This window comes from Cervus elaphus, chromosome 20 (assembly GCF_910594005.1).
Source record: "Cervus elaphus chromosome 20, mCerEla1.1, whole genome shotgun sequence".
Taxonomy (NCBI): domain Eukaryota; kingdom Metazoa; phylum Chordata; class Mammalia; order Artiodactyla; family Cervidae; genus Cervus; species Cervus elaphus.
Genome location: NC_057834.1, coordinates 121,998,375 through 122,012,711, shown reverse-complemented (window position 1 = coordinate 122,012,711; position 14,337 = coordinate 121,998,375). Strand labels below are relative to the sequence as shown.

At 49.6% G+C, this 14,337-nt stretch overlaps 1 protein-coding gene across 9 annotated transcripts in view; it reads right to left on the bottom strand.

The window, feature by feature from the left end:
• ERI3 (ERI1 exoribonuclease family member 3) overlaps nucleotides 1-14,337 on the bottom strand; it is a 128,504-nt gene that overhangs the window by 86,400 nt on the left and 27,767 nt on the right. For 8 of the 9 annotated variants that reach the window (XM_043878383.1, XM_043878388.1, XM_043878380.1 and 5 more), the window contains 2 exons: nucleotides 9,100-9,216; nucleotides 2,572-2,631 (listed from right to left, as the gene is read on the bottom strand). In XM_043878383.1, the coding sequence (XP_043734318.1) occupies nucleotides 2,572-2,631; nucleotides 9,100-9,216 (177 nt within the window). The remainder of the gene's footprint in view (nucleotides 1-2,571; nucleotides 2,632-9,099; nucleotides 9,217-14,337) is intronic. The other variant, XM_043878381.1, reaches the window with a different exon arrangement.

Here is a 14,337-nt window from a genome sequence, read left to right as displayed (position 1 = left end):
ACAGCCCATGATAACCCTGGGCTTCCTGGATCCTCAGAGGTTCTGGAGGTCTGGCCCAGCTGAAGCAGTCCTGGAGCAGGGTCAAGGGTCCCATCCAGTTTCATGGCTGCGGCAGCCCTACCTCCTGGGACATCAGGGCCAGACTCTGCAACCCTCTTCACAGTCTGCACCCCAGAGCATCCTCTTCAGTGCAAGGGTCTCCCCAGCAGCTAAATTCTGGACCTTCCACTGCTGAATGTGTGTCTCCCGGGCCACTCTGGCCCCAGCCCTTGCACGGACACACACGCACACACACACATGCATGCACACATGCATCCTTTCCCTAGGGTCACCTAAAGAAAATTAGGTAGACATTACATAAGAAAAGAGGTAAGGCAAACCTGGAGCTCCCTAAGTCAGCTAATCTCGCTCCGGTTCACTGGCCTTAAATCCCCAAGGTAAGTGCCCCACCTGCTAGGGGGCTCCCCAACGCCCCAACTCCTGCACAGTGGTCCTGGAAAAGAGAGCAGGACAGGACAGGACTGTCAGGAGGCAACTCCCAGCAAGACCAGGCCTCTACCATGGGAAGCACTCACTGCTCCTCGGAAGCTTAGGGCCAAGGCCATTCACTCATGCAGCAGGTATTCAGTGAGCAGCTTCTGCTACGAGGCTGTCCAGGGAAGTCATGTGTTTGGAATCAGGCCTGTCCTTTTCCTTCCCTTCTCTGTTTGAATGGAGAGATGGCTGGAGGGACCACCAACACAACCCGCAGTAGCCAGCCTTCCCAGCTACTGAAGGTGTAGAGAAGCCCAATCCGAGACCAGCTAAGAACAAATGTGTTGAACGAACACCCAGGCGGCCATCTGTTCAGGGCCTTGGTTAGGATGAGAACTAGCTCCTCAGCTCTTTAACCAGCTCAGGGCTCATGGGAAAAAGCGGAGCCCAGTCTGGTCTCCTCAACCCCTCCCAAGACTCCCTCAATGCCAGCAATCTCCCCTCTTCACCCACAAAGTACACTGAGACTGAGTGAGACTCAGACTCCTTTGAGCACCCTGCTTCAGGGTTGGCTCAGGGTCAGCAGGAGAAAGCCTCCTAAAGATCAATCTCTCCCTCAACCAGAACCTCTCGGGAGAAAACTCCATAACCTCGACAGCCCTGGTTTGGTGCTGGCCCAGAAAAAGCATCTTCCTCCCAAGATCCCAGCCAGAGACACTCCAGGGAAAAGCTGCCTGTCCCCTGGCCTCGCTCTGGGAAGCTAGCTGGAAGATAGGGATGGAAGGGTCCCCTCTTTCTCCTTGAGTCTGGTCTTGGAGAGAGCAGTCCAGGCTGAGGATACCCCTTAGTCATAGGGGTGAATCTCCCCACCCAAGAAGAGGGTCAGTGGGGCTGGGAGACACCTCAGAGCTCATCTTCTCCCAATCCTTCAAGAGCCTGACCAGCCACAGAGCCTGGGCCTGCATGCTCCCTGGGACCGGGAACACACTTGGCCACTGGGTGAGCCTAGACCTGTCTCTCTGGCCCTAGTTCCACCCTGAAGAGCCCCAGGAAACTCAGTCTGCATTTCTCTCCCCCAAGGGACAGGCCCTCTGGGCTCAAGAAGGAGATTTTCCTCCCTCTCCCATCACCACCCTACTTCCTCCAGGTGGATTCCTTCCAGGGAAGGTGTGCTCTGCTATCCTCCCAGACACTCGGCTTGCCCCTGTGATTGGGGCAGAGCTTTGGGCTTATTGCTCTTAAGGATAAATAAAGCATCTAATGCGATCCACAGGCTTTTTCTCCCCTCCCCCTAGAGAAGAAGTTGCGGGGGGGGGGGCTCTCTCCCTCTCTGAAAACCCCAGGTCAGCGGGGGTGGGAGATGAGCTGAGGCCGAGCACAGCTTCCCGATTCCCTCAGGCTGGAGCACAAGAAGCAGCATCTTAACCTTTTCCAGCTCCCCGAGGAGAACATCCCAGAAGTGTGGTCTCTGCCAAGGGTTCTAAAGCCTTTAATTTGATTTTCCTCACATAGGCAATTGTTGTAATTATTCTGATTAGGAATCATTACCCAGTGCAGCCTCCGCACCCCTGACAGGCACAACGCATCCAGCGGCAAGCTGCAGTGGGGCAGGCAGGCCGGCCGCACCTCCTGGAGGAGCTGACAGCAAACAAAAGCCATCAATGGGGAGTTCTGGGTGAGTTAATGAAGAGCTCACATGCCACAAGAAGCCAACACTAAAGCTAAACAAAAACACCTCCAGTCCCCGGGGCCGCCCGCAGTGCCGCAGCTCGGCTCCCCTGTTCCCAGCCGCCCGGCGCAGGCTGCCCGAGTCACCGGAGCCAACGGCCAGCAACAGCCTCGGGCTGCGAGCAGGCGGGGCCTCCACCGACTCCCGGGGGCGCGCGGACATCTTGTCAGTAACCCTGACGGGAACAGCTGGAGATGACAGATCAATGGTTCAATACTCTCAACAGCATGTCACTGATGTGACAGCAAATGTTATTCTAATCAAGCCATAATCATAGTCAAATTACACAGCTACATTCTCAGGAGGGGAGGGAGAGGAAGGCGGCAGGAAGGGGTCAGAGGTCAGGAATTAAAGGTCACTCAACCTACCTCCAGCACTTGCTGCAGGCTTGGCTGACCATCCACCATGGCTTGAATAATCCCGGTGAGCTGAAAGGAAAGAGAAATAGCCTATGGGTGGAAACTGGGGACGCAGGGACTCAAAGCTGGACTGGAGTCTTTTCTGTTTTCCTCCTTCTACAGTAAAGCCTCTGACCTGCACAGCTGTAGGCTCCAAACCTGACAGGAGCCTTGGGGATCACGTTCCCCCACAACTTCCTGCCCCAAGATGGGGATGCATATCCACATAGGGAGGACCGGCTGGGTCTCAGATCTGTTTTCAGCTTTCATTTTGCAGAAAATCTGATTTTACACATTTTTTGTATTCAGTAGGTACAATAACCCCTCCCGAATTACTGTGCTAGTAGTCCTCCAGGTTCCTCTGTCCATGGGGATTCTCCAGGCAAGAATAATGAAGTGGGCTGCCATGCCCTCCTCCAGGGAATCTTCCCAACCCAGGGATCAAACCCAGGTCTCCCACATTGCAGGCAGATTCTTTACCATCTGAGCCACCAGGGAAGCTATCAAGGCTTTAGTTTTCATGTAGGCTGAGGGATCTTTCCAACCCAGGGATCGAACCAGGGTCTCCTGGATTGCAGGCTGATTCTTTAGCAGTTGAGCTACCCGGGAAGCCCAAGTAAATTCACCTCCAGGCTCCTTAGGAGTTCCTGCAGAACTCAGGGAATGCCCCCACATGGGACCAGCACCTCTAGTTCCAAGTCCGCCTTTCTCTGAGCCTCAGTGTCCAGCACTTCCCCCTCTGCACCAGTGAAGGGCAAGGGTGCCCCCAGGCATCCACCCTTCACCCTGCATACCTGGGCCTTCGATACTGGCTGGCCAAGCAGGAAACCGGCACCTTCAGCAGAGGAAAAAGCCTTCAAACCCAGTCTAGAGGACTTCTCACTCAAGGGCCTCTGTTCCACCCAGGTCAGGCCTAGGTTCAAACCAGCTTGGTGCTTTGGTCTGCTTTATTTTGAAGTGGAAAATATCCCTCAAGTGCAGACTAGAGAGGCTGCCTGCAGGGCCTGCGGCAGGAGGCCCCTGCACAGACATGGACCCAGCTGGAAATCACCGTGGCCGGCATGCCCCCGGCCACTTCCACACAGAGTAGCATCTCAGGCCTGCTTAGAAACTTCTCTTTTTTTTTAAGTGTGGGGGGTGGGGATTAAACTCCAATTAAACTATAATTATGTGTAATGAATACCAAATACCCAACTCACAGAAACCACTGGCTCTAAGAGGTAAGGTTATTTTCTCATAGCGACTTACACGGAATGGTAATACACACCTTTTAGGGAAGAAATTTTCATTTTAAGAACGCTGAGTTCCTCTAGGTGGGTTTCTGTAGTTCATCAAGTCATTATTAGGTGGTATTTTAAGGAAGTGTAAGGACACAGCCACTCTATTTTATATTCCAGAAACTGTTTTTATATTAATCTGTATTTTAATTGGGTAACAGCTGCTGCCTACAGACTTCCCATGGTCTAAAAGGAAAATAAATTAGAAAGATTAACTACACTGTTGTTTCGCGAGGCTTTAACCCACAGCATGCCCACCCGGCTGGCACTTCCACACCCTTTCCTTGCTCGGAAGACCAAAGAACTGCCCAGCAGAGGGAGGGCCTGAGCCAAAGAGAAGAAAAGGTGGCCCCTGAGGGCGCGGGTGGGGACGGGGAAGGGCCCCAGGTTTGCAGCTTTCATCATGGAGTGCCGAGACGTCTTTCATTCAGTCAGCATCTATTGCTGCAGAGGCGGGGCCCCACTCAAGCAAGCAGGGATCCAGCAGCGAAGAAAAGCATGGCAACCCTGCCATTGTGGAATCTGAGTGCTTCCTGGCAGCCCCGTCCTGGCCCAGTCCAGTCGGCACCCAGAGCCACACGGAGCAGGCAGGGCCCTGTGTTTTCTCTCAGCAGGGTCTGGAGGAGGCCTGTTGCCAACTCCAGGTCCCACAGCCAGATGACTGGTTGCACCCACTGCTGCCTTTTCTCACCCAGCTTCTCTCCTGCTAGGTTCTCCTAGGGCCGAGTCCATCCCTAAGCCTGGCGCTGGGGCTTTGGATCAGGACAATCCTGGAAAAGAGGGCGCACAGCCACTTGTCAGGGAAAGCCCCAGGGTCTGCGCACAGGCTCGTGTCCAGTCTGAGTTTCCTGGGGCAACGTTAGGTCTCCTCCTCTGGACTCCCACCAAGGGTCACTCAGATGAACTCTGAAGAGCTTTCAGAAAATCCCTCTCACACAGGAGACCAACGCGGGGGTGCAGATGGCCTCCAGGATTCTAGGGCGTTCTCACACTTCCCCGCAGTGGTCAGCAATCCCAGAATCATCAGCCTGGGAGGAGCCTAGCGAGCTTGGCTTCCTCCCTCTCTCCATGCTTCCCAAACCACCTGTGGTCCAAGGCATGGCTTACAGCTTACAGCTACGGGACTTGAACTCAACCCCCAGAGACATAGGGGCGTGAGATCGTTTCAGGAATGGGCCTCGCTCCCCTATATTAATGCCTCCAACAATGGACCACATTTGATCAGCTCAGTCAAGGCACTCGATGAAGATGGTGGAGGGTGAAATTTAAGAAGTCATTCCCCGTACCTGATACCAACAACCTATAAGACATACCAGAAACTGTGAGGAAGAGAGAAAATATAATAAAATATATACTGGAAGTTATACCATAGGCCTAACCTAAATCTTTCACGCTGCTGTTTAAGCCCATTCCCACTTGGGTTAATATATGTTTGTAAAAAGCTTTCACATCCTCACAATGAAAGGTACTAGAGCAAAGCCAAGTATTTATTAAGCTGAGAACCAGGGCTCACAGGCTAAACAGAGCTCAGAGACCTTAACCACTTAAAGCAGGAGAGGTGAGAGGAAGGATTAATGTGTGCTCCGTGGCTCCTTTCACTGAGGGATTACAGATTAACTCCCGCTTCCCCAGACTCAGAAACCACAAGGCGAGGGGCTTCTGACCCTGACTGATAACGTGACTGGTGACTGAGATCCCCTACCCACACCAGAGCTCTGTCTGGGGACTAGAGGGCTTCCTCGTTCGTAAACACGGGCAACTACAGGAAGCAGCCCTGGACGCTCGCTGCCAATAGCAGGTCAGCATCCAATGCTTTCTCCCTTCACAGTTTATCTCCAGCACAATCGTATTCTGACACCAAGACAGTTTGTTGATTACATAAGCACTTGTCTCTGGTGTGCAATCTGATAATCAGACCCACTCTTTCTCCTCAGACAAAGAGACCAATAAATCTCACCCTTTACAAGTACAGGTGCAAGACAAAGCCCTTTACTGGCATTTAGCAAAATGGGTATTTTTTCCTAGTTTGTTTTTTTTTTTTTCCCTCCACAGTGACAACAATAACAAAAAGGACTGCACATGGTCAGGGACTGTGCAGCAGCCCAGCTGCTAGAGGCAGAGACATAATGAGTTGGAGTGGATTCTAGAGGTGGTAGGGACAGGCTTGGGAAGGAAGAAAACACACCCCCATCCTGTTTCTGTCACAACATCTCCAGGCAGCCTATCAACTGGGACTAAGAAAGGACCTCAAGAAGGCTAATGACATGTTCATCCCTCAGAGCAGTAAGAGTGTCTGCATGCAGGCTGCAGATTCACTCAAGGCAGAACCCCTCTTCCAACTGCCCAGCACTGAGCCTGTCTCTCTCCTAATACAAGCATGTGCTTGCGCATGCACACACTTGGCCAGGGTTCTTAAAAAAATCTTCTGGTGCAAGAGAGAAAATCCTCCCAGAGGACCTGCTTAGAAAAATCTGGAGGTTTGGGGTTGTTCTTCACCCTTACCAATGAAAGATTCCCTGTGGTTGGAATGATCTCCCCCCATGTCCGCAAAGGCACATACTGCCAGACTGGATGAGGTCTCAGAAGGACAGCCCCATCCTGTGTCCATGCCTCCCTTGGCATTACAATCCATCTAGTATGAAGACAGGGCGATATCTAGATGACCTGAGGTTTTCCAAAGAAGACGTTACTTACTCAAAAGAGCAGTGAGCAGCAGTACAGCTAGTCTTGGGGGAGGCAGGCTGTGGTGGAAAAACTCCCTGACACCAGTCACTTGAGGAACATGGATTTTTACTTGGTGTCAGGGCCTAAGGATAGGACCGACAGGGATCACATCTAGTTTCTGCCATCAAGGAGCTCACAGTCTAGTGGGGGGATGGATAAATGACTGCAGTATCATGTATCCGACTATGCTATGCCGGGTTGAGCACGGCCCAGCCTGGGCTCAGTGAAGGCTTCCCAGAGAAGGTGACCCTGAGCAGAGTGCTGGAGGACAAGCAGGAGGGCAGGCGAGGCACCCAGGCAGAAGGACCATCACATATAGAGGCGGACTGAGGAAAGTGAGGGGGAGGTAAAGCAGGGAGATCGAAGGCTGGATGAAAAGTCAGGGACCAGGCCAGGGAGAGTTCTGAGCTCTGGGAGCCTGAGAGAGGATGGCAGAATCCATGCCTACAGCACAGTCACAGCCTCGCTTCAGAGCAGGCTTCATAAGGAGGATCCCATGCCACCAAGCCTACTACCCTCCAAATTATGTATGCGTGTCCTTTGGTGAGACTTTCCAGAAAAAAGAAACATCTCTCATCAGAGTCTTGCAATCCCTTCTCCCCTCCCTCAAAAGAGAAGCAGTAGCAACTTTGCTCTGAAAAACACCAGTTTCCCAATATCCTCAAGCGTCCACTCCTGCCCAGAGCTGAGCTCCAGCAATGCTCCTTTCCATCCCTAAACAAGTACGAGCTTCCCCCAATTTAGGCCTGCCTGTCGATGTCAGGCAGTGAGATGGAACTGGAGGCCCCAAGGGGGAGGCCTCACACAGAGAGGAGGAAGAAAAAGATAAGAGGACACTACACTTTCAGGCCAGTGGAGGGCTCAAGAACCTGGCTAGTTTCAGGAAAGTCTTCCCTTCCCTTCCCATAAGGAAGGGGATTTTCATCATTATCATTAAAATGACGATTTTTTTCCCCAAAGGGGGAAACAGGACAGATTAGCGCCCCCTAGTGGTACAGGTAATTCCCAGGGGAATGAGGGGAGAAAAGTTGTCCCCAGTGTAAGCCTCATCATCATTGGCTGGAACAACAAAAGGCTTGAGAGACTAGACACCTTGGCAGATGGATGCCTACAACAAAAGGCCCACCTGGGGCACTGGCATCAAGGCCAGGAGCTCAAGACCCCATATCTGGGCTAAGTCAGTATCAGAGACCACTGAGCTCCCCAACCAGCACAGGTAGGCACTTCCCCAATCCTTCCACACCAAAGGGATTGTTTGGGGATTACTCAAGAACTTCTGTCCTCCTGATTCACTCATATAGAGAAAGCAGGTCCCTGGACGACAGCACAAAGTCTCTAACGTACTCTCACCCCAAATGCTAGCTGTTCAGTTGCAAAATCATGTCCGACTCCTTGCAACCCCATGAACTGCAGCACGCCGGGATTCCCCATCCTTAACTATCTCCCAGAGTTTGCTCAAACTCAGGTCCATTGAGTTAGTGATGCTATCTCATCCTCTGCTGCCCCCTTCTCCTCTTGCCCTCAATCTCTTCCCAGCATCAGCTTCCTTTCCAGTGAGTCAGTTTTTCACATCAGGTGGCCAAAGGACTGGAGCTTCAGCTTCAGCATCAGTCCTTCCAATGAATATTCAGGGTTGATTTCCTTTAGGATTGACTGGTTTGATCTCCTCGCTTTCACATTTTCCCAGGATCTCTGCTACCACACACACTTGGCCCATGATTCCACCACCCCAGCATAGAGCACGTAACATGATACACCACAGGGAAAAGCAGGCACAGAAGGCTTCTTCATACAGTCCTGAGAGTCAAACTCTTCCGGGGCACCTCCTCTCTGCCAATGGCTCTTCTGAGCCCCCAGCAAGCACCAAGATCTCAGTCCCAGTTTCACAATCCATAAAATGGAGCCACACTAAACTGTTGGCAAGGTGGCCAAGTACAGAAGCAGCCTAGGATAAGGATAAAGACATCTCCGCCTTGGCCAGGCTGTCCTCATACCCCACTTGGACTGCCCTTCTCTTTCCTTAGTGATAGCGCTGTGCTTCCCACAAATTCCATCAATGCTTCACAGAGCACCACTTCATTCAAGCACAGAAAAACATCACCAGACAGCTAAGAAAGCCTGAATATAACCAAGAAGCTGAAATCTTCACCTCCTGCCAAGGACCCTAAGGGGAAATGGAACTGAAAAGAAGCTAAAACCCAGAGCCACCACCCCACTCCTAGACTCCAAGTGCCTAGTTACCAGGAAAGGTAGGGACGACGAGGAAGGGAAAGTGTCAGGGAAGCTGGAAAGTGAATCACTACTCTCCCTGGGCTCCCCGATGACCACAGTGATCCAAGGGGAGTGGCAGACTTCGTAAAAAGCCAACTGCTGGGCCCAATGTGTACCTGCCCTAACCTCTGAGAAGAACTATGCTTTCCCTAAGCAGCCAGTATAGAGCACCAATGATCCCCAAGCTCCTGTCCCAGCAGCGCCTGCCGCTAGCCAGGGCCCTTACCTCTGTACAGAAGGGAGTAAGCTGTGGATGGACTACGGGCTGGACATACATGTGAAAGGTAGACTCAATCTCCATGGTCCGGCCATTTAGCTTCAGGATGGGGAACTCGATGATTTCCTGGAATGGCAAAGGCACAGAAAAGGAAGAATCAGTTGTTTTTTTCTAAACTAACCATCTAAAAAAATAAAAATAAACTAACCATCTCAAATAATTCCGAATCAAGAATGGGTGAGTGTTTTGGACTCATTAGCTCCTGCCAGGTCAAACTGAAGACTTCGAGTGAGAAGATGCCAGCTCAGTTATAATCCTGACCCTCCCACTGTTAACATCCTCACAGGTTCCAGGGACTGACACACTCCACCCCCACTGTCTCTGGGAAGGGGAAGGAGACAGTGGGAGCATCCGGCCCGGTTTCCCTCCACCCCTGGTTCTCCAGCAGGGGTCTGCTCACTCCAGCCCCTAAAAGGAGAACCGCCTTCCTCCTGCCCGGGTCCCTTCCTTGGAAGGGGCCTAAGTCTCCAGTCACATAGATAAACAGCCATCAGACTAATGCACAAACCTCTGTGCATGAAGTTTAAACAGAGCCAATGAGTTTCGTTAGCTTTTACAAAAAGAAAAAAAAAGAGAGATGAGCAATAAACAAAGTCAAAGGAGCCAAAGACGATACTGAAGAGAAGGAGAAACCTGAGTAAGAGTATTAAGAGCTAGTGCCTCCCACCTTTCTCTCAGGCAGCACATTCACCCCTCAGCACCACTCCCCCCCCAACCCAGTCGCTTAGCCAGCCCTTCCCAGTCCGCTGGAACGTAATGGAAGAGAACGAGGAGGAGTGACAATTTGTTTGGTGTCTCTAAGATTAATTTGTCTCCGTTACTTAATAGAGATGCACAGCACCAAGGTCCTGGTGTGCAAACAGGCTTGCAGCATGCCGACTGTGCAGCCCGCCTCATACATCGCTCCTGGGAAGGGAGGAACACGCCAGAGAGTGGGGAGAGGGCCGGAGAGAACACGCACGCGCCGGAGAGACGAGGGGAAGCCAGGAGAGAGAATAAAAAAAATTATTGCTTTTTAATATTCAAAAACAGTTTGCAAAATTTAATCAAAGCAGAGGAAAAGCTAACATTTTTACCACTTTGACATTTTTATTAGCGCTTTCATAAATTTTTAAAACATGAATGGAATTAGTTTACAACACACACAAAAAAAAACTGCCCTGAAAACATCTGGAAGAGACAAATAGGAAATAATAAAAAAAATAAATAAAAGCAAAACCCTCCGAGTAAAATTAGCATGTGAAAGAGGCCTCCACTGCAGAGGCAGGAGGGGGGCTTTGCCCAATCAGTGGCCCCCGCAGTCAGCTCCAGTGGCATCCTTTCCCCAGGTCGCCCATTCTGCTGAGGACCTTTCCAGCATCACTAAAATCAAGGCAAACTGGTTCTCTCCAGGGACAGCCCAGAGAAACAACAGAGAAGCTGCTGACACCTGACTGCATTCAGGAAACGGATGACTGGGGAGACGGAAGAAGAAATGGCCTGTCTCCCTGATATTCCAAGGCAGCCTGGTGTCTCCCCACCAAACACACCTGCTCTATGGGATTCATTTTTCAAGCATCTTGATCCAACAGATCATAGCAGGACTGAAGACCAAACCAAGGCAGCCAGATTTCATGACAGAGAAATTCAAAGCTTCTGGCTCCCTGGGCTGCCCCAAGGATGGGGAAGCTGGCAGGAGCCCCTAGAGACAGGAAGGGTGGAAAAACTAAGACTGAGGCAGAGGCGGGGCAGAGAGGAGGCCCAGGCTGCTGCTTAAACTAAGTGGTGCCTCTCCTCCCAGAGAACCACAAAGCAGGCCAGAGAGGAGAGCTTGGCTCTGAAAAACAAAACACACACACACACACACACACACAAAGTGCACACTGGTCCCCTTGAAAAACCAGATACCCAATATTTCCAGGCTCTAACTCTGAGGTGGGGCTCATCTGAGTGAGGGTCGTTTCTGATATCCTTCCTCTGCCACTAAGTAGAAGAAACACTTCCCCAACAGAAAGACTTCCATAGCCTGGTGGGTTTGGCAGCCCTGGTGTCTAAGGAAACAAATACAGCCAGCTCCTCACTAACAATGTTAGCTGGGCCCACAATGAAATTTAACCTGTGACACAACTGTACTTTTCATTTAAACTTTCATTTGGAGAGAAGCAGTGTTTGGAGACCTGCAGTTTGTCCTGCTAATAAAGACAAGTGTTGGGACCTTTAAGGATGCCATTCATCTCTGGCTTTTATTAAATTCAATTTTCTTAAGCCCATGATACATTATGAAATTAGGAGTTGACATTCCTCTGGAAACAAAAATATCTATCAAACATAAATAGAAAAAAAACCCTCTATTACCAAGAATTTATGGCTTAAAGTTGATCTCTTTCCACTTTTTTACAAGCACATGGTTTGTTTTAGAGATCTGAAATGTTATTATAGATCTAGAATTTTATTAGTATTTATTGTAAAATAGTAAGCGCTTCAGCTCCCGCTCTGACCAGCATCGAGTCAGCATTCCCAGTAGATACTCTTAAAACTTGGCCTTTGGGTTTCCCTGCTGCAGCTCAATCCTTCCTGCCACTGGCTTCCTCACCCCTGGGGAAATGGAGCCCAACCTAAGTGCTCACACTCAAAATCACCCTCCCAGAGAGGGGGAACAAGCCAGCCTTGGCTCTGTATGAAGAGGGGTAACTCCTCTGAAATGTCTGCGGGCCAGCATGCAGCAGATTGGACCTATCCTAAACACCTCTCCAACATTGTTTGGCCATCAGCCAAGCTTTCTCTCCAAGATCAAGAACAAGCCCAATCTCAGAACATGACTTTGCAGGGGTCCTACCTCAGCACCACCATCGACTATTGTAACAACAACCTTACACACTGGCATATTCTTTTGAGCCATGGAAGATGCAAAAGAGGAACTTCTGATAGAAGACCCTTTGGGGAGTTAGAACAAAAAGGACCTCACTTAGCTACTTCTAACCTTTCCATATTGCCCAGACAAGCCCAGAACCTCAAAGCACTGTTCTCAACACACGGTTCATGGAAGAGGAGCCCCAGTCTGTACCAGCTGACAAAACTCTGCAGCCTGTACACCTGGGGTAGGCCAGACACTTTACACGTTTTCAGCTGATAATGATCAGAGAGGGAACCCCAAAGCTATAGGCTGATCACATTCACTCCACCCAAAGCTTATGAGATGTCCCTAAGTGCCAGCTTCTAGGGGCAGCTGTTCAGATCATGAACCTGTTATTCTGCCCTTCCTCCTTTGCCCTCCCTCAATTTCCTCATTCCCTTTGGAAGAATTTTTTTTTTAAAGGAACAGCTGGATGTCTGTTTGTGTAAAGGCAGCACCATGAAGGAAAGAAGAACTGGTTTGTATTTAACAGCCCTCTTTTCCAGCCCTAATAGTAATTTCACAATGCCTTACTTCTGTATGATGTTTGCATCCAATTAAACTACCTGAGCATCTACTCTGTATAGGACCCTGGTCAGGTGTGGGAGTGTGATTTAGAGATAAGATGTGGTCTGCCTGAGAAGTACATGAACCAGAGAGCAGAAAAGCAAATGATGAACAATGCACTGTGAGAAGTATCTTAAAGGAGCAACATACCCAGGGTTATGCTTTTTATTATACATGTTTTTAAATACACTTCCTTATCTTACCCTTTTTAATCCTGGAAGGTAAGTCATATTGTTGTCATCATCAGGTCATAAACCAATACTATTAAGCACCTACTAATCACCAGGCAGGGGCTGGGTGTAGACACAAAGGCAGAAACAATGAGATGTGTCTCCTCTCCCCAAGGTGCTGGGAGCCTGGGCAAGGGGTAGTGAGGAGCTGGCCCCAACACTTTCAGAGACAAACACAAGATGGAATCATTTCATTCTTTCCATTTATTATTTACTATGTGGCTGACAGTTAGAACCAGACATGGAACAACAGATTGGTTTCAAATTGGGAAGGAGTATGCCAAGGCTGTATATTGTCACCGTGCTCACTTAACTTATATGCAGAGTACATCATGTGAAATGCTGGACTGGATGAAGCACAAGCTGGAATCAAGATTGCTGGGAAAAATATCAATAACCTCAGATATGCAGAGGACACCACCCTTATGGCAGAAAGTGAAGAAGAACTAAACAGCCTCTTGAAGGTGAAAGAGGAGAGTGAAAAAGCTGACTTAAAACTCAACATTCAAAAAACAAAGATCACGGCATCCAGTCCCATCACTTCATGGCAAACAGATGGGGAAACAATGGAAACAGTGACAGACTTTATTTTCTTGGGCTTCAAAATCACTGCAGATGGTGACTGCAGCCATGAAATTAAAAGACATTTGCTTCTTGGAAGAAAAGCTATGACAAACCTAGACAGCACATTAGAAAGCAGAGACATTACTTTGGCAACAAAGGTCCTTCTAGTCAAAGCTACGGTTTTTCTAGTAGTCAAGTAAGGACGTGAGAGTTGGACCATAAAGAAAGATGAGCCCTGAAGAATTGATGCTTTTGAACTGTGGTGTTGGAGAAGATGCTTGAGAGTCCCTAGGACTGCAAGGAGATCCAACCAGTCAACCCTAAAGGAAATCAGTCTTAAATATTCACTGGAAGGACTGATGCTGAAGCTCCAATACTTTGGCCATCTGATGGGAAGAGCAGACTCATCAGAAAAGACCCTGATGCTTGGAAAGATTAAAGGCAGGAGGACAAGGGGATGACAGAGGATGAGATGGTTGGATGGCATCACTGACTCAATCGACATGAGTCTGAACAAGCTCCAGGATATGGTGAAGGACAGGGAAGCTGCAGTTCATGGGGTTGCAAAGAGTTGGACACAACTGAGTGACTGAACACCACCACCAGAGGTGGCAGACACTCTGCTAAATGTGCAACAGGAATGATGACATTGAATCTACCTAACAACTCATCAAATGGGTATCCCTATTAGGCCTATTTTACAGAACTAAGACCCCAAAAGCAGTTGTCACTTGCTCAAGGTTGCACTGCTAGTAAGGGACAGAGCTGGGACTCCAGATGAGGAAAATGAGACTTAAAGACAGTAGGACTAAGAGCTCTCAAAATCTGAAGGGTCAAGAAAGATCTGATTCTTTTAGTCTGAAAGACGGTCTTTAAGGAGCTCAGTGCTCTATCTCCTAAAAAGAAAGACTGTTCTTGAGTTATAAGAGCAATGAATGTGAAATATCCAGGCAG